Source organism: Electrophorus electricus, chromosome 5, assembly GCF_013358815.1.
Source record: "Electrophorus electricus isolate fEleEle1 chromosome 5, fEleEle1.pri, whole genome shotgun sequence".
NCBI lineage: Eukaryota > Metazoa > Chordata > Actinopteri > Gymnotiformes > Gymnotidae > Electrophorus > Electrophorus electricus.
In genome coordinates, this window is record NC_049539.1 from 26,705,743 (window position 1) to 26,730,742 (window position 25,000).

General features: G+C 42.4%; 1 protein-coding gene across 1 annotated transcript in view; it reads right to left on the reverse strand.

The window, feature by feature from the left end:
• Nucleotides 1-23,298, reverse strand: part of zmat4a (zinc finger, matrin-type 4a) — an 85,621-nt gene extending 62,323 nt beyond the window's left edge. The window contains exons 1-2 of the mRNA XM_035525872.1: nucleotides 23,137-23,298; nucleotides 3,673-3,774 (exon numbers count right to left, since the gene is read on the reverse strand). Coding sequence (XP_035381765.1) covers nucleotides 3,673-3,774; nucleotides 23,137-23,223 — 189 coding nt within the window. The 5' untranslated portion in view covers nucleotides 23,224-23,298. The remainder of the gene's footprint in view (nucleotides 1-3,672; nucleotides 3,775-23,136) is intronic.
• Nucleotides 23,299-25,000: the final 1,702 nt, after the last annotated feature.

The following is a 25,000-nucleotide window of genomic DNA, read 5'->3' on the forward strand; positions in this document are numbered from 1 at the left end:
TTCTTCTACTGCGCTTTAAACCACTCTCAGAGTGCACAGCTTCGTTTTCAGAGCAATTTCCTAGTTAACCTGGATGATTCAGCCTTCCATAATTATGTTGACATAATCCACCATTCAGTTTGACTATGTACTACTTCCAGCTGAGAGACACTTCATAGTACATTATCATTTTTTTCCTAGAATGACAATTTCTTTCATAGAATATATTCCCTTTTCTCCTAAAATTTAAAGAGTGGGGTCCATTTGTCAGTATCCTAAACTGACTATCGCAGCCAACCACCGTGCACGCTCTGGCCACATATGCACCCACTAAGGCTAAAACAAAGATCATTAACACTTTGCATTGCAAGCTCGATTCCTCCAGGCTGGAGGTCAGAGGTCACAAAAGAAGGCTAAAGGTCACCAGCGCCACTTTCTCTGAAGCGGTACTGGCCACGGGGGGGTTAAAAGCGGACGGTGTGGCGCGATCGGCCACGCCTACAGAGTGGCACGTGCAGAGTAGCCCTGAGCTGGATGCTCTTCGGGCAGCCGAGGCCTGGAGGGAGGTTTGTGGAAGGGGGACGGGAGGCTGCCCACGTCGGCGGCACGGGCATAAAATATCGATGCCAATAATGTTCCCCTTTCGTGCATATGCAGAAGGATTCGGAGAGACGTTTAAAGAAAAGGCAGCGAGGGAGAGAGACAGAGACTACAGAGAGAGAGGAAAGTGAGAGAGAGAGAGAGAGAGAGAGAGAGAGGGGGAGAGACAGACAGAGAGAGAGAGAAACAGACTACAGAGACGGGAAAAAGAGAAATAGAGAGATTCACGTTATAGCTGAAAGGCTCAGAATGTGCCCTACATTCCGTCTTCTTCCATCTCGTTTGGCCTTCGGAAGGTACGGACACGCATTTGTGATCCTGCGGTCGCCACAAAGCCAGAGCGGACGTGATAGATCCAAAGACTCCTGCGCTGGCCATTTTGCCAGAATTCAGAGTGCTTGTCGGAACCGATCGAATGGCCTCGTACCCAGGGCCATAGCGAGACCGCACAGGGATCCAGGCGACTGCGAGCGAGCGAGAAGGCGTTTGTGACCACATTGTGAAATTAAATGTCCTTCTCGATCACAATTTATAACCTCTCATCACAATATAAATTAAGAACTTGATGTGCTATTAGTAATCTAACAGAATAGCTCTGCCATAACTGTGCGGCTCTGTTGGTGCTCTGAGGTTTCAGTGCAGACTCCTGTTATGCAGAGATGGGGCTTTGTAATATAAAAAGGGGGTAATGATCATATCATCAATAAAAAGACAAAGGGTTTTATATATATATATAATTTTTTATTCAGTGCCACTGCTTTTGAACTTCTCCAAGACTACATGCTCTCTCTCCCTCTCTCTCTCTCTCTCTCTCTCTCTCTCTCTCTCTCCTTCTCCCACCTCCTCTCTTTCTCCTCCCGTCTCTCTGATGTTTCTAGGATTAAACGCTTGTACCAGAGGAGAGTATTTGAATTTCTCTGCATAAAAAAAACCCCCTGAAACCAGACTGCAGGGGAAAAGCCTCTTTGCATGTTTCTCCCTGACCTTCACCGGCCCACCACGGTCAGCGTCACATGATAATCTACAAATACAGCAGGGGGCGGGGCTTCCCAGGACACAAGATACTCCAGACATCTGATTTGCTGAAAATCAACTGAATGTGGCCAATGAATTTGCTTAGAATCCACAATAAGCAATTCCACAAGGGATCTGTCATAACTCACTGTGCTATTTAAACTGCCAGGACATGTTTTCAACATGCAGGGTGAATTTGATTTAATACTTACAGGACAATTGAGCAAAGGGAAGACCTGGTTATAGGATGTAAAGGTAATATGATGTTTGATTAACCTCACAGGAAGAGGAATTTGTGTAAGTCTGTATTTTGCAGTGTGAAAGCTGATTTTTAATTACACATGCATAATGTTTGCTGTGAGCTATCTATCATAGGAAAGTCTCAATCTATGGTCTGAGGATCAGGGTGGAGCTGTTAGACAGGGAGAGGGAGGGAGGGAGAGAGAGAGAGAGAGAGAGATGAAAAAACCTTTAATCTTTTTCAAGAATAAACAAATTAGACTGGGGAGAATATTGAGAGCTGAGTGGTGTGTGTGTGTGTGTGTGTGTGTGTGTGTGTGTGTGTGTGTGTGTGTGTGTGTGTGTGTGTGTGTTTTTAGGCTTCTTTCCTGATCTTGGCTCTACACCATATCATCAGTATGTCTAAGACACATCAGCCTACACCAAGAGCTGATGGGTAGAAACCACTCAAACACACACCCATGTATGCATATGCATACGTGTGTGCACGTGCTCACACACACACACACACACACACACACACACGCACACAAACGCACCTTCTCTGCTTACCACACCACATGAGGCAACAAGCCAAACCAAAACAACATTAAAATTTTACATTCTAAACACACACACACACACACACACACACACACACACACACACACACACACACACACACACACTCCCACTTATCTCCAGTAGCTGTCAGAGCAAATCCATTGTGTTCCTGTTGGAGGCTGGCTCAGATTACTGCTCTGTGGTAGGACAGGCCTGTCACTGTGTCCCCAGCATGGCCGTATTGGACTCGTACTGTTCTCTCGCAGACTGGTAGCCCAGGCAGCACCCCAAACATAGAACTGCAACACGCCAACCCCAACACAACTCTCCCCAACACAAAGCCAGGCTACAAAAGGCGTGGCCACACGCCTGCCACAAGAGGGCGATGTTTCAATGTGGCGGATTACGGTTAGCCAGCACACGACCGCACACCATGCGCTGAGATCCAGCCACTAGTTTCTTCTCTGTAGTGGCGGTAGTGATTAAGTTAACGACTGACTGGGTGATCTTCTTTAGAGTACCCTAAGGTAAAGAAGAGACTCCTCCATTAGCAGTAGTGTAATGGTTGTCTTCACCTTAAGTGGCGGTTGTGCGTTTAGGTGAGCAGTAAGTTTGGGAGAGTGTTTGGGGGCTCGGGGGCTGTTTTACACGTACCATTCCTTGACCTTTAATACTTTTTACTTGGGCAAAAATGTTTCTTTTTCTGCCTGTCGCCATCCCTACTCAAAGCAATACCCTACCGCACCCGTTTTAACCCTGGAAAAAGCAGTGCTTGAACAATGCTAAAAAAGTTATACACTTTTACCTATCTTAAATAATACAGGGACACTTTCATGTTGACGATTACTTCAGAGGGCCAACCCCCCAATCCCCTTCCATGAGTGTGGGTGGCAATGAGTAAAGAAAGAAGAAAGAGAGCGAGAGGGAGAGAGAGAGAGGGAAGGAGATGATAGGAGAGATGGAAAGATTGGATTCTTGACCGTAAGATATTGGATGGGTGCCCAATCACCACTCACAAACCAATTTCCTGCTGTAGCCTCGCAACTAATGTATTACAATCCAATAGTAATGTTCAGAGGGTAGTAGATTAGTAGTGCGATAGGTTGATCTATAGCTTAGAAATTTACGGATGCTAATCAGAAATGCTTTGGGGGCCACCTCAGGGGGGATGCAGCTGCTGGATTTTGTGTGAATATGTGACAGACTGACAGATGGAAAAATGAAAGGACGCACGGACGGGCAGGTGGTGGGTGGACACTCGGGCGAGCGGGCGGGTCGCTGGAGAAGCGCGCTGACCTCGTAGTGGGCCACTCTCTGCGACTCGGAGATGAGCTGGGCGCTGCACACTTTGCAGTAGCTGTCTGTGAAAAGGCCCCCCTCCGCCTCTGCAGACTTCATCTGGAAAACAGACAGAGAGGATCCCCACATGTTCACATCTCAGACACGGACGAGCGTTAAAGGTGCGGTCAGAAAACAGAGTTGAGCCAGCATGGGCATGATCACATCTCAGTCACGGATAAGCATTAAAGATGCGGTCAGCATCACAATGCCACAACCCACTGAGAGTACAAAATGACTGTCTATTGTGTTCTCTCTTACCAAACCCAGGGCCACGTCTGCGACATCAAATGCCTTACGTCAGCAATGATTTTTACTCATAAGGGATGGAAATATAGATGCATGTTACACAGATCTATGCACTGCTGATTCTGATTGGTCAGTCAAGAAATTCTGATTCTGATTGGTCAGTCAAGAAATTATTTCTGAACTGAATATATCAAGTTATTCAGTACCAAAGTGAAAGTGAAAGTCTAAAGTATTTATTTAGCACTTTTTACAAGACCCCAGTGAGCAAGCCAAATGCAACAGTGGCAAAGAAAACCCCTTAAGGACATGAGGATGAAACCTTGAGAAGAACCAAGATTTAAAGTTGGGGCCCATTCTCCGCTGGTCAACACCGGACACCACAATATCAACAATATAAACTATAAAGTACAAAACTACCACTGCTATGGGCAACTACTGTTAGTTATAAAGCTGTGATAGGCTATTTTTCTCAGAGCAAGTGTGCAACCGGCTAATAAAATTAATTCAAAATCATTATTTGGTTTCAAGTTTTTGGCGTCTTTGGTAAGGAACTGTATGCCATGTGGGATAATATATAGCCAGCTATTATTGCTAATTAAAACCATCCAAGGTAATGTATGTTAGAATCTTCTTTTAATTTGTGGTAGGCTAATGACCAGATGGTAGTACATTAACCCTTACTTGTTACCCAATCATTGTCCCATTCATCAAAAGCCTTGGTCACAGGTTACTGGTATGGCGGAAGGAAGAATTTACCATAACAAAATGTAAATAACGAAATAACTAACTAATGGTAAAACAAAAGTGAAACGAGTAAACAAATAAGCACCAATAGAAGGTGTTCTAGATGTTCATGTCAAAAAAGTACGTTTCATGAGGACATGCCGTTTCTGACACTCTGGTTCTGGTGGTAGATAATTTTATATGCAGCAGACCTGATTGACAGGAGCAGCCTGTTACCTGTGCCCTCTACCAAATGATTTCTCCCTTGCTTCATTATGACCTTATGTTGTTCTGTGCAGACTTTTAAACCGATGTGTAGGATTGCGCGTATGCAGGTGTAGATGGCGTTGCCAGCATGAACCTGAAGCCTTCCCTAACCACTAACCCTTGGGGCGAGGCCACGTACAGCCAATCCACGCCCCTCCCACCCCACCCCACCCCGTCTCCCCCTCACACATCCCGTAACAACAAGGTCAATCAGTTTTCTGATCGGTTTAGAAATGCATGCAAAGCAGGTGCTGTTTCTTTCTCTTGCATTTCCAAGTTTTATGTCAACAGAGGACGTTAAAGGCTAAGGAGACAAGTGGAGCTCCCCCCGTTCCCTAATCCCGTGCCCCGGAAAGCGTGGGAGATAACTCAAGCCAAATAAAGCCATTAGGAGGCATAAGACTCTGTGCCTTCACTTAAAGCTCCAGCTTGTCCAGCTAAAAATGTTAAAAGGGCAACAGAAGTTCCCATTTTGGGATACAACGTGAAAACCATGACACACTGCAACATTACAGTTAATACAGATTTATTTATTTTTTTGTCATTATCAGGTTGTTTATCTGCGCTCGTTTTGTGGCTATCAGAAACCATTAGTGCATTTGAAATTTACTGTACTGGACACAGCCATTATGCGGCTGGAGCGTTGGGGGTTTTGGAGCAGTGAAAAGCCCTGTCTGATGGATTTGTGTTGAAATAACTCATTCTGCCCTTCTTCTCATGCTCTCTTAGCTTAGTCCTCTTTCATGCCTGGCAAACATCTCTTTGGGGGGCTGTAAACCCAGGCCCCGACATCAGGCAAATCCAGTGCACATGGCTTCTGCTATTGATATCCAGACTATGAAGCTTAATAAGATTGTGTTTGTGTGACTGGCTGCATTGATTTTTGCTGATGGGTAGATTCCCACAAGGAAAGATCCAGCTGCTCATGTATTTTCACAGGTTATGCTTTATGCTGTATAAAGTTCAAAGTTTAGTTACACTTAATCGTTTTGATTGGTCTCGATGAAATACAGCAAGTATGAGATACATCATCTAACCATCTGACTACAACTATTTTAAAAGGACAATGAAAAGGAAAAAAAAGTTCATTAAAAAATTGCGTAAAAAACAATACCAGATTAGATGGTTTATTTTCAGCGTGAAAGCATGCCAAACAAACACATACGTATAATTATTCCAAATTCCGATTAATTGGTGCCAAAATTCCACTTCTGGCTCTAGACCGGATAATCCTCTCATCTGCACATGAGAAACACCTCTTAGATCTGCTACCTCTAACAAAATCCTTAGCTAAACTATAAAGAACAACAACAGATAAGAGTGACAAGGCACCACCTAGCCTGTCCTTATTTGGAACCCATACTGGAACACTCCAGTGACTCAGTTCCAGTCTGTCCCACAGACTCTCCAACAGGCTGTGGCATTTCTGTGCTGGTGGCTCTCTGTTTCTGGGTCAGAGTCTGATGCATTCAGTGGCTCTTATCCACAAGGGATGAAACTGACCTCAGATCAGGGCAGGGAGTCTTGGTAGGCCTTTTGCAGAGCTGCACATTGCATTAGACAGCCACACTGTGAGCTGTTGTAGGCTTGTGGGGAGGGAGAGACACATCAGCACAGAAAGAGGCTCCGATTAAGAGCTGACAGATCAGCCTCAGAGCAGCCAGGAGATGGGGGGAGGGAATAAATAAATGACCCAGAGAAGAAAGAGAGAGAGAGAGAGAAAGACAGGGAGGAAAAGAATGGGGGAAAAAGAGATTTAGAGAAGGAAAGGTCTGGAGCAACACAGAGTGTGCTGGTGCTGACAGAAAGGTGCTTTCTGAGAAAAGACAGTGGACAGATTTAGTGGAACCAACAGTACAAATGAACAGCTTAAAGAGCTTTTCACTCCCTTCTGCAATTCCATCCTCCAAATGCTGCCTCACACACACACAACATAAGTGTGAGTTGAGGGACTCAGAGGGTGATGGCTGTCGATGGATGGGCCTCCTTGCTCTGCTCTGACTGAGTGGTTAGCAGAGTGCTCACTTCCCCATCACACCTCAATACGGGTGTGAGCGCGCGGCTTACGCGCGTTTCTCGGACTGTCTCTCACTCTCACAGGCCGCCTGCCTGAGTTGAGAGTGGAAAATCATTGCATCATGCCTGCAATGTGTGTGTGCATAGGTGTGTGGGTGTGTGTGTGTGTGTGTGTTTGTGTGCTGACTGAGAAGTGCATGTGGAGGTCACGGTGAGGAGGCCATGGAAAGACAAAGAAGAAGGTGTGTGCTAACAGATGTTCAGACATGTTCAGCTACACTGTGATTGGTCAGACTTTGTGATCTGTGCTACGAGTAGTGTTATTGTAGCTTGAAATGTTCATGATTTAGGTTTTTTTTGTTTGTCTATTTCTGTTTAGTTTTAGTTATTTTTAGTGTGAGTAAATAGTTTCAATTTTGTTTTTGTGAAAGCCTTTAGTTTTAGTTTAGTTTAGTTTTAGTTATTTACGTTTTAATATTTAATTGTGCAATTTGTAATAAGGAGGCGTTTGATAAGATTATGAGAGAAACATTCAAAATGCCTGATATAAATTCTATAAATGATTTAGAATTTTCAGCAACATTTGCAATTTTAGCATTTAAATTAATACAAAATTGATCTGCACTCGTCTGTGTACACTCGATCTACCCTAAACACAACTTGACCTTATTTGGACATGCCCATATGCCCGTGACGTCACTGTTGGTGATGGTCTCTGTGCTTATACCCACTGACAGGCAGCATGAGAGTTTAGTGTGAATGCCATGGAAGCACAAAAACAACTAAAATATGTAAGAGCTGTTTTGAGGGAATTCAGAGCCTTCTACTGGAGCTATCGCCAGAGGCTAAAGAAAAAAGAAGACATGTTTGCTAGACATACCCAGTTAAGACAGCTAGCCAGATGACTCTGTAGATTTTGAAGATGTATTTGGAATGAAGAAACATTAAAGCTCACAGTGACCACAAGAATTTAGCTATATTTTACACGTTAGATTTAATGGTAGCTGACGTCAGAGAAGAGGTTGTTTTAGCTGCATAAATATATAGCTAGCTGACGTTACTAAGTGTCAGTGTTAGCTACAAAGAAAGTAGACATATTCAACTTCCAAATAAAACTTGTAATTAAATACAAACATTTGTATAAACTTGTCCACATACAACAAATATACCCATTGGTGTCCTTGTGACTTTAATTTCACTAATAAATCCTGCCTTGTAGTAGGGCCAAGCATCAAGGTCTCTGTAGGCTTCACTTAGTGTATTTCCATGGAAATTGAAATCAAAATGGAAATCAGGCTAGCTAACCTAGCTAGCCAGGAATCGGGTGTCCTGACATTTATATGTAGCTAGCCTAGCTTGAATCTTTGCACTGCTCATTTTCATTTTTCACGAAAGTTTCCATTAACAAGAATAACCCTGGCTACAACTGGTTGACAGGTGGCTGTGGTTAGCTGGTGGGGAGGTGTTGTGCTGTGAAAAATTATTCCACGTAGACTCCTCAACGAGTCTCTTTCCCTCGCACTGTGATGGTGTTTTCCTATTTTCCCTGCAGCCTGTAGGACTATTCATTATTCAGCAGACCATGGGGGGCTGGTCTTTAACATTGTCAGCACACAGTTTAGATCAGTGAAGTAGACATCAGACCACTCAGTGACCCATTTGACACTCATACTTCACTTTATAAACTCACGTAGATTTAAATATTTGTGTCCACTTATGCAAAAAGCTTCTCTGTAGCATTTCCAGAGGAAGATTTACTTCTAAATATTCATGAAAAGGAGGTTTTTTAAAATCTGAATATTCATGGACCTCGTCTAATTTCAGGAGGAGACTTGTAGAACACAGGAGCAAACAGAAACTGCTGGAATGTGGCTTACTGAGAAAAGCTAAGCTGTGAGCTCTGGAAAGATCAGAGGAAAGCTGTCTCACACACAAACACATACAAACACATGCAAATACACACGCACACACACAAACACACACACACATGCTGTTACACAAATATACACAATCTGCAACACGAGGTGGTGGTGCAGGAAAAAGCCAGTGAAAAGGAAGGGCTGAGATTGAATAACACACGCTCTTTCTGTCTCACTCTCTCACACACACACACACACACACACACACACAGACACACAAACCTTGGCTACCCAGTAATATCCCAGTATCCCAATTGTGCTCATTAGCATTCTGTGGCAGCACATCAGAGCATGAAGCAGAGAAACTAGGAGAAATCAGGGAGAGAGAGGAGGTGAAAGAGACAGAGGAGAGAGAAAGAGAAAAAGGCAGAGCCACAGAATAAAGCAAAGCCTACCAGACTCCCACTAATCAGAAGAATTGCCACAGAGCATCGGCGGCTCCTCTGGTTAAGGGAGCTCATGCCCACACCCAAACTTCCTAATGACGGTACTTGAGCAGCGCCGGTCCAGCTACAGCATCGAGTTAGACGAGGAATGCATTAAAGTTTTATCTGAGAAAATAAAAGAAAGAAAAAGATCTTAGAGCAGAAGCCGGCACAATAAAACCTGGAAGAGGGAGACTAGTGTGTTGCTTTCCAAAATGCCTCGGGGAAGCGCGTACACTTTTCGCCCGAAACTTGGAAGGTGGACTGCAAGATTGTGGAAAATTGATTATCAGGCCAAGTGCAAAGGTCATAAGAAGGTCATGATAAGAAACTGGTTTACCATGCGTGTGAACGATGAGTCACGGAACAGGGCCACATACCACTAGTGTTCAGGCGAAATACTAAATTAGAGGCATTTAAAGCTTTGTGGAAATAAAGCATCATTGATTATATGCATGTTCTCACTGACATAAATCATATTATCATCTATAATATAAAAAAAAAAACAATCCAAGATTCCTATTTAATACTAAATCAAACCCTACCTAGGATTCAAATTGAAACTGAATCCTTTACCCAGCAAGAAAGTAGTAGTAAAACATTTATTAAATATTTCAGTTACAGTTGAAAATATAAAAACAATTAATTGCACTTCCTCACAACCTGTCTTTCTTTGGTAAAAGATTTGCATTTACTAAACCACTAATTTAAAATTAATCTTAATCCCCATGAACTCTCAGATGTTAGGCCAATTTCAAACATGCCCTTTATTGCCAAAGTACTCGATAAAGCGGTTTTGTCATAATTATGCATGTATTTGTGGACAAATTATATCCATTAGTTTCAGTCAGGATATAGCAATCTTTTAATAGACCTTTTAGACCTTAGTGCCACAATTCATTCCACAGACCACAATATCTTACTGCATATTGGAAACACTCATTACCATTAGAGGGCAAGCGCTCTCCTTGATTTCTCTTGAAGTCTTATTTGACAGATCACTATAAATGTCTCCTTGTAAATAATGAATGCTCTGAGTTTACAAAAGTAAAATGTGGTGTTCCAAAAGGGTCAGTGCTGGGCCCCTTATTGCTCTTATTATATAGGCCACTATTAGGCCCAATTAACTTTAAACATGGCATTAGCTTCCCTCGTTGTGTGCACAACACTCAGGTGTATCTCCTAATCCTGGAGATGCCCATACACTTAACAAAACTGAGGACTGCATAAAGGAAATAAAAAAACTAAATGGCACCTAATTTTCTCCTTCTGAATTCCAGCAAGACCAAAGGTGCTACTGCTGGACCCAAGCCTGCACAGTGCAAATGACGTAATATTCTACTAAATGTTGTTGGCTTTTCGGAAACACCCAAAACTTCTGTAAAAATCAGGTGTAGTTATTCATTCTCATCTCTCATTTGACACACATGTAATGGTGGTGGTGTAAGGAAGCTACAAGATGAAGAAGAATGGAGTTGGCTTCAACTGAGCTGATATTAAAAAGAACCACAAGGGCTCTATTACACTTTCTTAAAGACGTTACATCAGAAGTTGTGAAAACAGAGGCTCAGACATGAAATAAAAAGTTCTATGAGTATCTAGCACTGTATACATTCATGAAAAAGAAGGAACTGTTTTCTTTTATTAGTTAGCACTTCAGTACATGACAACATGCTATGAGGATGGAAAATATAGAGTAATTAAAAATAATCTGCTATCTGATACAGAGACAAAGGCACCAAGAAGAAATGTGCAGGTCAACAGTGAGACGGTTCGACAGTGAGACGGTTCGACAGTGAGACGGTTCAGTAGTGAGACGGTTCAGTAGTGAGAAAGGATTGTGCTTCACTGAAGCTGTGGAAAACATCAGCACTCAATTTATTGAGGCAAATGGAGTTGAATCGGTAGAAGAAGCTATTTCTTTAAAAAGACATATTTGTGCTGAAAAACCTGCCACTGTGGGATATTTTACAGGTGCTAAGAGACTTATTTGCCAAAGAAAAATCTGTTGAGTGAGTGTTACACATTTAGAGCAAGTAGGCAGCTGAAGGGGGAGACCCTAGCTGAATATGTTGCTGCACTTACGGGACTAGCTTACACTTGTGAGTTCAATAAGAAACATGAAGAAAGATACCTACCAATGATACCAAGAGATCAGCTGGTATGCAACATTTTCAACAAAGAACTGTGGGCAAAACTGTTGAGTGTGTCGTTTGGAGAGTCATTAGGCTGGGCAAGGTGATGGACAATGTTAATAACCACAAGTTTAAAAATCTTCAAAATGATGATGGAGATAGATCAGGTAAGAGGAAAGGTGTATTTATCAGAGGTGGCACCAGGAACCAGGAAGACAGGTAAAGGAGAATGTTACCACTGTCTGGGAGAAGGCCATGCAGCCTCTTCCTTCAAATATAAGCATTTTCAGTGCTGAGCGTGTCATAAGAAGGGACATCAGGAGTGGGCCTGCAAGACAGCCAAAGACACAGCTAGCCCAGGCCACAACTCATAAAGGAGTGGCAAAGGACAGGTACAGCAGCGTGATACAAATTGCTGTGTTTCTGCTTCATCAGAAGAAGATTCCTCCACTCAAGTGGCAAACTTTAAAATGCAGAAATGACTGCAGAAGTGTTGATCTGCCCACCCAAGACTGTAGAGTCTGACATGACCACCTCAAATCGGTCATCGCTTGGAGCTGAAGGAGGCAAGCTTGGGTCTGAGAAAGAGTGGGTTCCATTAAGAGTCAAAGTGAGTATGTTAAACCTTATCAGGTCATGGTAAGATGTAATTGTATTTAAATCATCATGGAAGTTTATACCGGTGCTGCAATGAGCCATCTTATGCCAGAACAGGTCGAAGCCAAGGAAAAGGATCCTATTCCAAAGAATGTTACAGAACTAAGAGCTTTCTAGTTTTACTGTCATGAGATGTGCTCCCTCACTATCAATTCGATGTCCAAGGTAAGTAACAATTAGCTGGAAAAAGGCACACTTGTGTTGATTAGCCTTAATTTCTTGCTTTTTTAAGTGCTTCTGCACCGTCGCTCCATTTTTCCAGTGCTCAATCTGGGTAGAACCCATAACTAGTATGTCATTAGTAACATACCCTAAGAGAGCTTTCAAAATCTGGTCCATAATTCTTTGAAAGATATCTGGTGAGCTTGTCACTCCATATGGTAATCTGTTAATTTCAAACAGACCTTTTTGCATTTTATTGACTAGATATGGTTTTGCTGAATCATCCAATTTGACCTGTTGGTAGACTTGTGTAAGATCAGGTTTTGTAAAGAATTCTGTGCTTTTGGCAGATGATACTCCATCTCTACTCATGGATTTATCAAATCAAATAGAATTTAGTTATATATTACAACAGATGTTGTTACAACCCAGCCTGACAAATGTCTGTGTCCAAGCCTGCACTGAGCAAGCCAAGGACAACAGTGGCAAGGAAAAGCTCCCTAGAGCAAGAGGAAGAGACCTTGAGAGGGACCTTGAGAGGAACCAAGACTCAAAGGGGGGGGGGGGGGCATCCTCCTCTAGCCAACAACGGTCACCACAATATTAACAATGGTGACCTTATACTCACCACATATCCTAACTTATTAGGGATGTACGATATGCAATCAGCCCGCTGTACTCCAAAGGTGAATTCACGTCTTTCACATGACAGCATATTACACAGAAATTTCAGATACCCCACTTGGTACCTAGTTACCCGATTCAGTTTCTTCCAATCAACATAAGAGCATTACCCTTTGACACCATTAAAGTGCATGGTCTGGCCTCCACATTGCACTTTCACCTTGAACTTTCCCAGTAAGGGATTTAGTTCAGCAGTGTAGGTTTTTAAGCTCACATTTTAAATGAAGTATGGACCATGTTTTGCAAGGTCTATCTATAAAAATGTAGCAAGGGTGTAGGAGCACTTACAGAAGCAAGGATTTAAGGTTAATCAAAACGAGTGTGCCTTTTGCCAGCTAAATGTTCCTTACCTTGGGCATCAAATTGACAGTGAGGGATAATATCTCATTCCAGAAATGGTTGAAGCCATAGAAAATGCTCCTGTTCCAAAGACTATTACAGAACTAAGGCCTTACTTAGCTTTAGTGTCTTATTACAGAAAGTTCATAAAGTACATTTCAACTTTGCTAAAACCTTTAATAGAGCATCTACAAAAAGAACAAACTTAACAACCTTTGTTCTGGTCAGACACCTGTCAAGCAGAGAGCCAAATCAACATTGAGAGCGATGAATCAAAATTGTTCTTGGATACTGTCTTAACCTTTTTTGATCAATAGCTTCCTTTAGTATTAGCACGAGATGCTAGGAGGAGTAATCTCACATGAGATGATGGATGGATCAGACAAACGTACTGCATATACCTCTCTTATTTTAAATAAGGCTGAGTTAAATTACTTCCAAATTGAAAAAGAGGCTCTAGGCATTAATTTGAAGTGCAAAACTTGAGAGAGTACCTATATGCCTGGAAGTTTCATCTTGGGACAGATCTCAAGCTCCTGGTAAAAATCTTGGGCCCAAAAATCCCAGCATTAGCCAGATTGCAAAGAAAGGCATTACTACTGTTGACTTACCAATATAACTGAATATTAGTTATCTGAAAAACATGAAATGCTAATGGTTTATCCCACCTGAATCTACTGAAGGAGGACATGTGGAGAATTTCCTGGTTAGAAAAAATTCCAGTCTGAGCAAATAGAATTAGATAGTAGACAGAAAAAAGATGATGTCCTTTCTAAAGCATCTTACTCTGACAGGTTGACCTAAGTATGCAGCGGATGACAAGCTAAAATCCTACTGGCTGAGATGTAAGGAGCTAATTGCTGAGTCAGATTGTGTCCTATGGAGTTTGAGAGCAATTATACCCACAGACATGAGAAGTTATTTATTGAAAGGACTTCATGAAGAGCATTTAGAGATGGTGAAAATAAGGCTCTAGCTAGTTGCCATTTTGGTGGCTAAATGTAGATAAGGAGACAGAAGAAAATGTCAGTAGCTGTACTGTGCTCTAGATGACCAGAGCCTTTGCGGTTTTTGCACTAGCGTATCCCTGGAGGTGGCCCGATTACCCTTGGCATGCTTATTTTGCAGAAAAATGAAAACATCACATTTTACTGGTAACAGATTCACAGTGATCAGACTCACAGTGAACAGATTCACACATTCGCAGTGATCTGAGGTGAAAGTAATGAAAGACATAACAGCTGGATCCACGGTAGAAGCCTAGAGAACTCTGCAGCTTTTGCAGTTCCAAAAGGTACTTGTCTCAGATAACAGGCCTCAGCTAGTCTGAATCTTTCCTACAGATCACTGGAGTGAAGCACATAAAGCCTGCTCCATACCATCCAGACTCAAATTATTTGGTGATAGGTCTGGTCCAAACATTCGAACCGGCTTTGGATGGAGAAAAAGTGTCAGGATTTCTCCTGAAAGACTGTGTGGACAGGTTTCTATTCAGTTACAGAAACAGCACAAAATACCACAGGAAAAAATAGAGTTGTTTTTGAAAAATCATGTATGTACTAGATTGTCACAGGTATACCCAAAATTCTTCACTTTAATGCAGAAAAAACAAAAAAAAACAACTGAACAGAGAGAACAAATTGAAATTTGAACTACGATACTGCTAGATTTAATGAAAAGGTGTTCAGACTTGTGACATACATGGTCAATGTAGAAAGAAAACTGTAAAAAACATGTGGCTCAGATTATATTGCAAAACAAAGGGTGACAGAAAGCCATGAAGGTGAAAATGTATCACATGGAGATTTTATGGTAATGCATGATTTCCAGAGTAAAGAATAAAAGAATCAGAGAACAGAAATGAAAGTGAGTGTGTCAGGGAGAGGTGATTATCCATTGGTGTGTGCACCTGGAAGACTGTTGAGAATTCAAAGAATTAAACAGATTCAACAGTACCTGTTGTCTAGTTATTATTGGGAAAAAAAGAATATGAGAAGAATATGCTTTTCTGAGGAGGAATGTGATGTATTGATGTTTAAAGATGAAGAAGAAAAGAATTGGCTTCAATTAAATTGTTATTAAAAAAGAACCTGAAGGGGGTGCTATTGTACCTTATTAAAAAGATGATGTGTTATTTTTTTTACAAAGAGATGAGAAGCTGTAGAAACAAGTTCAGAGGTTCAGACAGAGTTCAGACATGGAATAAAAAGCTCCACGAGCATCTACTGAGTCTATTATTGTATTAATTGTATGAATTTTTCCATTTAAATAATATTGCTAAACTGAGACACTTTTCTCGTCAGATGCAAATAAATTGGTCCAAGCTTTTATTGAATCAAGATTGGATTACTGCAATGGTCTTCTAATTTCTTATTAGATGCTGTAAACAGTTATTAAATAATATCAAATTTGTACAGAATGCAACAGCCATTACATTAAAAGAGCTCAAAGGTTTGACCACATTAGTCGAGTTCTTTCATCTCTGTATAGACTCCCAGTTCAATTTTGAACTGACTTTGAAATACACTTGTTGATGACTAAATGGTCAGACTAAATGGTCTGGCCCCAGTATCTGAGTGAATTCACTATGTATTATAACCTGCCTCGCCAAAATGCAGGGATTCTCGTAGTTCCTAGAGTTAGTAGGAGTACAGCTGGGGGAAGAGACTCTTCCCTCAGTTATGGAGCAGCCTTCCAGCTTTAATTCAGGAGTCAGACACACTCTAAGTGTTTAAATCCAGGCTAAAGGCTTACTTATTTACTAAAGCTTCTGGGTAGCTTCTTGTAAGTAAAGGTACAGGGAGGCCATGGTAATCTGAGGTGTTGACGCTGTGGCCCAGCCATTTTCTGTGTCCACTCAGGTTTATGATGAGGGCGTGGGTAGAATGTGATGTATCAGACAGCCCTCAGGACTGGGATCACTCTTTGGACCTCCCTTTTAGTTTTATTGATAGATCTACTGAACATGAACCGATCGTGCATTGTTGATCTTTACAGATCTAATGGCCTCTTTCTGATTTATTTGATACTGTGGAAATGATGAAGCCAGCACTGGGCTAGACCTGCTAGTGACAAAGCATCCAAGATGATCCCAGAAAATGCCCCAGTGCTGCCAGTAGATGAACTGATGCTGCCACATCCATCCAGTCACCCCACAGACTGCAATGGCTTCAGAAACAGCTCACCCATCCTGGAGCCACCGGACCAGCCGAGACTACCTACTGTCTATACTGAAGAGGCTACTTGGAGTAAACATAATGTAATATAGCATGGATTGTTCATTAGCTGGGCCACCCAAGGAGAACTGGTTCCCTTTTGCATCTTGGTCCTTCTGAGGTTTCTCCCTCAGTCCCACCTAGGGGTTCTTCCTTGCCACTGTCAGCTCTGGCTTGCTCATTAAGGAGTTGGACCCATATATTTTTAAAGTTGCATTTGTGACTTTACAACTTGTGTTATAAAAAGTAGTACATGAATACATTTTATTTGACTAAACCGTATAAGGGCTGGGGGTTTTAGAAGCTAAATGTAAAAAATACATAGCCTAGTAATTAGCAGCGATGGCAAATAATGCCTCCAGTAATAAAGTCATTATGAGAACATTGGTTAAGTTATGATGGAGACAAAATAGTCTTAGTCAAGATTTAGAACAGTGTAAGTTTTGATGGATGCCTTATGCAAAACAAAATATTATGTTGGTAGATACACGCCCATAGTGACACTGAGATAGATAGATAGATAGATAGATAGATAGATAGATAGATAGATAGATAGATAGATAGATAGATAGATAGATAGATAGATAGATAGATAGATAGATAGATAGATAGATAGATAGATAGATAGATAGATAGGAAAGCACCCTTAGATTATTATCTAAAGTGGAAATGAAAGATATTCATGACATGAGTAACAAAACATATATCTTACAAAACTAAATATGTGTTTCACTTCGCAAAACCACCAAAGTTCCAAGGGTCGCAAATGCCTGTTACGCAAGATGATCAAAAGACAAAACTCAGAGTTTAGCGGAACAGGCTACACATTGCAGAGGAAAAACACACCCATGAATATATCCACTGTCACAGAGCACGTGTATAACTGCAAATCCAAATGTCGTCCAGCTTCCTCAAACACATCAGCTTTCTAACCTTACAAATCCAACTTCACACAGCAGTGACAGGACCTCGTTCTGAGGGAGAGAGGGCCAGGGATAGCACTTGCATTCTCGTTCGTTGGGGCCTTGTGGGCTAATCTCAGCCTGATGCTGTCAGATTCGCTCTTGCGTGCCTTTTTTTTCTCTCTAAAAGTCAGCGATTCGAGGAAAGACTCCTAGGAGATTTTAAAAGTTTAATATATGGGTAGTATCTGCTCATACAGTTAATCAAGTATTAATGGGAAACGTGACTTGCACCCACACTCGACGAGGAATCCCTTCATTTCATTCATTCTGTTTATGGAACATTTCTACCTGGAAACAGAAGTGCTTGTCAAATTTGTCAAGATCCCTGGAATTTTGTGTGCTCAAACTGTTTAAGCCCTGGACTGATGACATATGTTGCAGTTGAATGTTTACATGCTTTGAGATCGTCCAGAAAAATGACAGATGTTCCAAAATGTGCTGTTAGAGGCAACGAGATGCACTAACAGCCAGTTACAATAACTGATAAACACGATTACATCACCACTCCCATGTTAACAGCCACCTGCTCAAAGCCCATTCAGTAGCCTGGAAATTCTCTAACGCCTTTGTCAGATTAAACTGACGAGAGATCCTCGTGCCTGGCAGATGCCCCCTGCGCAGAGGAGCTGTGCTCACTGCCCCATGGCCTCATGAATCCTGTATGCCCCGAGGACAGTGCGTGCACCATGAATAACAACAACCGCACGCAGAACTGTGGGCTCGCATGTCATGTTTTCTGCATGCGCCATGTCGAGTGAGAGATGAGAGCAGGTGTGAACTGGTCAGGGGCCGTGAACCAGCCACTGCCCAAAGACCCTCACGTGGATAGAGAGGGATGAAAACCATGGGACAAGCTAATACAATCTTATAATCTACATTACACAGCGAGCCCACAGGGGTGCTCTCCTTTTCAAGCTTTGATTAGGTTTTATTGAACCAAAATGAAAATTCTAACATTTTGCACAATCTCCTCCCTCTCCATCTGAACTGCCTATCAGGCTACAGCACACAAAATTCTTCCCAGTTCTCCATAAACCATCTGGAATTATCCAAAGTTCTAAATTCCAAATATACTTTATTTCTTGAGCCTGTTCTTGGAGCAAAACTGAAAAAGCAGATAAAAGTTGGTGATAATCAATTAAACAATGCTGCCAGTTGAAGAGTAATGACTGATCCTCCAGTAAAATGCTCTCCCCATGAAGGACTTGAGTGGCCACAGAAGGAACCAAACTCAAGGTCACATGTGAAAGCCTCATTCATTAAACTTAAAAAGATAGGCTTATAAGAGCATTTAGGGCAGGCAATGCCAAGTGACACATATGAAGAGGCAAACACAAGCATTTATTGCATGATGGAAATATCCAAGTATATAAGTGTGCACTGCAGACAAAAAGCAAACCCTTATCATTCCAGCATTTGGAAACAGTATAATTGTGGAACAGTTGTGTAACATACCACATATAGCCATGATCCAGGAAGGTGATGAACAGCTGATTGGCTATTAAGGGCAACAATTCAGTCATAAATAATCAAACTCAGCTCTTCTGTACACACACAGACACACACACACACATATACATGCACGCATGCACACACACACACACATATTCACACACACACACAGCTTCTTTGCCCAACAGATACGCAGACAGCTGCCCAGCTGGTGCTTCTGCCCAGTCTGTCTGTGTACACACACATTATCAGGAACAGTCCCTGGGGGCCTGATTAATCACACACACCCACACCAACACACACACACACACACACACACACACACATCAATTTGTGAAACTCAGTTAATGAGTGAATGGTCCTCTGAGCTTTTCAGAGGCTCCCAGCTGCCATTCTAAGACGGGCTGTAGCAGAGGACTGCAGTGAGCTCAGTTACCCCCCCCCCACACACACACACACCCATACACACATCGTCTCTGTGGAGAGAATGACCTCCATTTGCTATCTCATAATGGTATTTAATTCTACAAAGAAAACAGTTTCCTATGTAAATACCGTTCTGCACAACCAAGGAAGTGCCCAACCCCAAGCTACATCAGGAGCAGCATGCCATCGTTCTGCCCCCCGTCCCAGCATGGTGGACAACATACAGACCGAGTGCCCCTTTTACCCTTTTAATGCCACTGCATCTCATGGAAGGGTCGCGGCAATTGAAACGTGAGCAAATGTGAATACGCTGGATTGCACATGAATGAAGCAGCAAGAGATGCTACAACTGTTAAGCTCCACTCATAGCCCCAAAACGAACCATTTGTGATTGCATACAAGTTTCCCTGTGCAAACTTCCAGGAGACAGTGGTATTAATGCTACAATGGTCATTCCATGGACATTTTCTCAAACTTACATACAATACTTACAGTACTGCTCATTAAGAAAGTACATTATAATATGATTGTGCTACATTGGGTGCACTAGTTGGTCTTGTGAACTATGATTGGCTCCAAAGCGACTTCTAAGCCTGTTATAGCCCTCCATCTTATCTTTTTGACAATCACAGTAGACTTCAGGTGAGATATTTATATTTCAAGTGATGAATTGTAGATGGTGAAGACAAAGAAATGTATTTAGTTCCCCTATGCAACAAAAGTAGCCCCGGGGAGGGAATGTTCCGAGAAAAGTAATACACATGAACGTTAGTCTGTGTTGGAGTAAAGGAATGATGATCAAAATGTTCACAAGACCCATATATAATTGTTCATAATCCATAATGTAGACTGTTATATTGAAACAGCACTTTAGCTTTGTCATATCAAGGCCTGTATGTATTTCACTGCTGGAAATCAAAAATCATCAGTGAAGTCCTGATCCAGGATGCACTTCTGGAACTAACAGCATGACAAGCGGGAGAGGATCGTGATCCTAGACCACCGCTGCGCATGTGACATGACCTGTGAATGATAGGGCCAGGGCCATGCAATATATTGTTGGTTAATTGTTACCGTGATACTGGCCTTAGCTATACAGGTATCACAGAAGATTAGACTATGCACACTGGCTCTTTTATGTTCTGTGATCCTGACAAATCTTAGATAGTCCAAATGAGTTTTCCAATCTCAAACATTCCTGTGGGTCTTCTAATATATCAAAGCACTCATGTGGTCCAATGAACATAAATAATTTTGGTCAAAACAGCACAGGTCAATCTTTAACCATGTTAAATCAAGGCTTCCCCTGGGTTTTTCATATATTACAAGGCATATATTTCTCTTCAAAGGCTCCTCCATAATTCTGAAGCATGGTTTATTACTTAAGATAAACTGTGATTTCTATAGAAAGGAAATTGCTGTGGAAAGTGCTGGAAAGGCCCCCCTGTATGACACAAATGCTCAATCGCATGGTTCAACCCTACTGGCCGATCTGGACCCGAACTGTCCCTATCTGTGCACCACATGGGTCGCCCGATTCAAGATCTCTCAGCAGACGAATGCGCACATTGCAGAGAGGATGAAGGCTGCACTGTACAACCTCTCCATTTCCACAGACATGCCAACAGAGAAGCCTCTGCAAAGGTGAGTCTTCCCAGTGAGCCTGTGCAAGCGTAGCGAGATCCCACAAGGTCAAAGCTGTCCACAGCACAGGGGGCTGAGTTAAAAATGGAACCATGCAAAGACAGTCCAAGACAATGGAGAAAGATAGAAAGAAATGAGAGAGAGAGAGAGAGAGAGAGAGAGAGAGAGAGAGAGATTGCTTCTAAACAGAGCCACCTTGTGGAGTGTACAACACCTTTACCCCAGAGACTATGCCTCCTCACAACAGCACTGCAATTCTTGCGCTAGACTGACAGGACAGCTTCATCCCAAAAGCTGGCCGTAGGCTGTGAGAGAGAGAGCGCGGCCATTCAGAAGGGCAGAAGAACCAACAAACTTTAAAGCTGCATCGTCACGCTTTTCAGAGCAGAAACTTTCACAGTGCTTTATCTATAATGTATGACGAGAACCGATCTCGTGCTAGCCCAAAATTGCTCTTGCATTTTTATTTTCAGTGGCTAGCCTTAGGTCAGAGAAGCGGGCAGCGCTTCAGTACTCTTCGAAGGAAAATCAAAGACCCACCTTTTGCTTTGTGCGGGAACAGAGTGTCAACAGCACATCAATCATGTATCTATCTCACTCTGCCCCACTCTCTCTCTCTCTCTCTCCACCCTCGTCTGCTATGTTTATTGCTAGGATTATAAAGAAAGCTGTTTCATGAGGAACCATTGCAAATCTGAGCGCACGCAGGAACCTCGTCTGTTTTTTTTCTGTCTATTGCCAGGCTACGGAAAGCCATCTGCTCAACTCACAGAAATCAATTTTTGTAATAGATAATAAAACATCTAATTTTTAAAAAGTTGCGGTTTCGCTGGCGCCGAGACACAGTGAAAGCAATATTTGCTTTTGCTGAGTTCGTTGACAAGTTTGCGGCGTTAGTGCGCTCTCGCTTTTTTCCAGGGAGCAGCAGCGCGTAAAGCTTACTAGCTCACACAAACATTTCCCTGATAGCCATGTCCTTGAGTGAGATTGGAGAAAGAGTGTTAATACTACTCGCGGACAAGCCAATCCACACTGCATCTGCAGAAGAAACTTCAAAGATCAAGCAGGTTCATGTGCATAAACGGGACTTCGTATGCAACGGAATCGCAATTTCTGTGGGCTAAATATACTCGTTGACAAGTCGGTGGACGATACGGTAGGAGCGAATGAGCCCGTTATGCACGCAGACGTGCTTGCAACCACAGCCAATAAACACGTCCTCGGTAGAAGCTGCCCTGCAATCATCATTTAGAATTTTACAAAATGTAGCCTGCGCGTTTCAGTAGAATTGCAGTCTTAGGTTAAATTGGGATACTGCTTTCGTCACGGCATCATTACAAGATATGATCGTTAAAGCAGAAGTACAAACAAAATATGTAGGCATAGCCTATGCGTTCTCCAGTAAGCGTAAACCTCGTGCAGGAGTTCAGGCGTTGTTGTAGACCCAATTAGGACGCGTGCAGCAGGACACTTTGCGTAGAAAGGAGCTGCACAGGTATGTGTTTTACTCGGCTGTTTCACGGCACAGCTCCGCATATTTCGGAGCTATGTCGTTATTATGTTATCATCATAGCTCTGCGGTAAACAACAGGTGAAAGGACACGGTTAGTGCGTCGTTCGCTCGTGCCCCCATCAAGAACGCACGCATCTAAGAGACTCTTGACCAGTAAGCGAGTTTTGTTAAATGAGTTTTTTGTCAGTCCGATCGATATGAGAGCAAACTTTTAATTACATTACCAAATAAAGGCTCGCATTCACTTGTTCAACAACAAAAAAAGACACCACAGAGCAACTTTAAGATAAACAGACTTTTCCTTTACGACATAGTGTGCAAGGCGACTTCGAACCAAAATGATTATAATATCACGTATAATTATCACTTATTGGAGCCGGATACTGTTTCTTGTAAACATCGCACCGTGCGAAGCTCACACGGGCACATCAACAGTCGCGAAGAGGCTCGCAAAGTGCACAAACGACAGCGCGTTTCTAGGAGAAAACAGTCTACAGCGTAGCTCCATACCCCATAACATGCAACCAGTTATGCTCTGTGGCGTGTCGATGAGGAGAGCTTAGTTTGGCAGAGGACGCGGTCGCGATGAGCAAATGTCGCGTTTGCTTTGCGCCAAAGGTTCGAGACGTACCTGTAGCTCTAATTTGTAGGCCTGGTGAAAATGCGTCGGGAACACTGTGAGCTGGTGCTGCACTTGCAGGGAAACAGTGTAATCCATTGACTAGACGACCGGGGCGCGCGTGTAGAATTGAAGACGTTCGCGCAGCTGCCTGCGGTGCCGCGGTTCAATCGCAGACGGTTCTCCGCCCCGCTGACGTCTCATTGGCCAGCAGACTGTAGTATTCACCCCCCCATGCGTAGCAGCTCAATAGGCAGTCAGGTAGCATGAAAGCGTTTGTATTCAGGTATGCAGGGCAAAACAATTGTAGAGTTACGTATGCTAGCTGCAGACAACTGAGAGTTGCAGAGTCGTTAATGGAAGAAATCTGACTGAAACGGACGCGTTTACAGAATTCAGTACTGTAGGTTACAATGGACGAGGGCTACCTACATTCCGACCTAACCAGATCAGCCAGTACAAAGGTAAACATTGAAAATACCAGATGACATCGAGTCTCCAGTATTCCTTGTCTCACACTGTGGCGCTGTCCAAGGTACTGTACACAAATAAGAGTATGTCACTGGTTTCATAAATAAACACGAGCGATAACTGGACAGGGAAATCTCTCTCTCTCCCCTATCTCGTTTTATGCATCTGCTAGCACAATAAATGTAACTGAAACAAATATATTGCATTACTATACAATAGTAATGCAATCATAAGACTAATTAATGATCACATTTCCAGAACTGGTATGTTCTTGGTATTTGAAAAAACAACAACCGTATTTTCCATGATAAATATGCAGTTCATCATAACGCAACCCCCCCCACCCCCCACTTGCATATTTCATAAAGTGAACGATCTTAAAATCCAAATATCAATCACATCTAATCAAATCATTTCCATTCTGACTTTAACCTGAAGTGATTTCAATGATGATGGGTCTTTATCAGTACATAGGCACAGATTTGCCTGTAGGAGTTTTGCAGGAATTTCTAAAGCATTCCAGTTTTTCCCTGCAGATGGGGCCCTGGGAAGAATTTAGCAGCAGCAACTTCACCTTGGAGAGCAAATAGGAGGTGTAGGGAGCAGCATTTTGGAGTGACACTCTCACGGACGTGCCCGGAGGCTAACGCTCAGTCTCACTCTCCTCGGCAAAGCGCCCAGGATCCCTCTGTGTCACAGGCCTGCCACGTCTGGCACGAGGACAAAAAGGGAAATGGAATTAGAAGACACTCGGGATCTTTTATTAAGTGCATTAATCAAGGCAGGGTAAATAAATATTTTATTACCAAAGACCGACCTTGGATTTGAGCCCCAATCTGCAAAGTGTTACTCTTCTACGCTTCACTATTGCTAAATGTGTTTGGTTCATATATACATTAACAAGGCACTGACACTAATATTGTTTATAATGAGTTTAAAATCTGTTAGTGAACCAGGACGAAATTCCTGACTGTAAAATGTAAGGAAATGACAAATTCCTGACTTTGTTGTTTATCTGACCTTCCATTCATATTACATTTCATTCTGAAACTCCCCCACTAGTAACACGTAACTTTGGTCATTTTTGCACGAGGGGTTACAGTTATTACCCAAAATCAGTCATATTTTGGATGACACAACCTTGAAGTTGTTGAAAGAGGTAACTGAGGTTGTATAAAATGCATACAAGAGGCAAAACATTTCCATCTGGGGTGCAGGAGGAGGTCAGGGAGGTGTTTTAGGCAGCAGGGCAGAACTCCTTTCAGCAGAAGGAGAAATGGGACCTGCTGCTTTTGTCCAAATAAAATGCATCAGCTGCAGCTGTCACCACAACGTCATGTATTGTCAGACACATCCATTGAGAAGTAAACACATGCTATTTTTAGCTTCATTCTGGAACCTCACA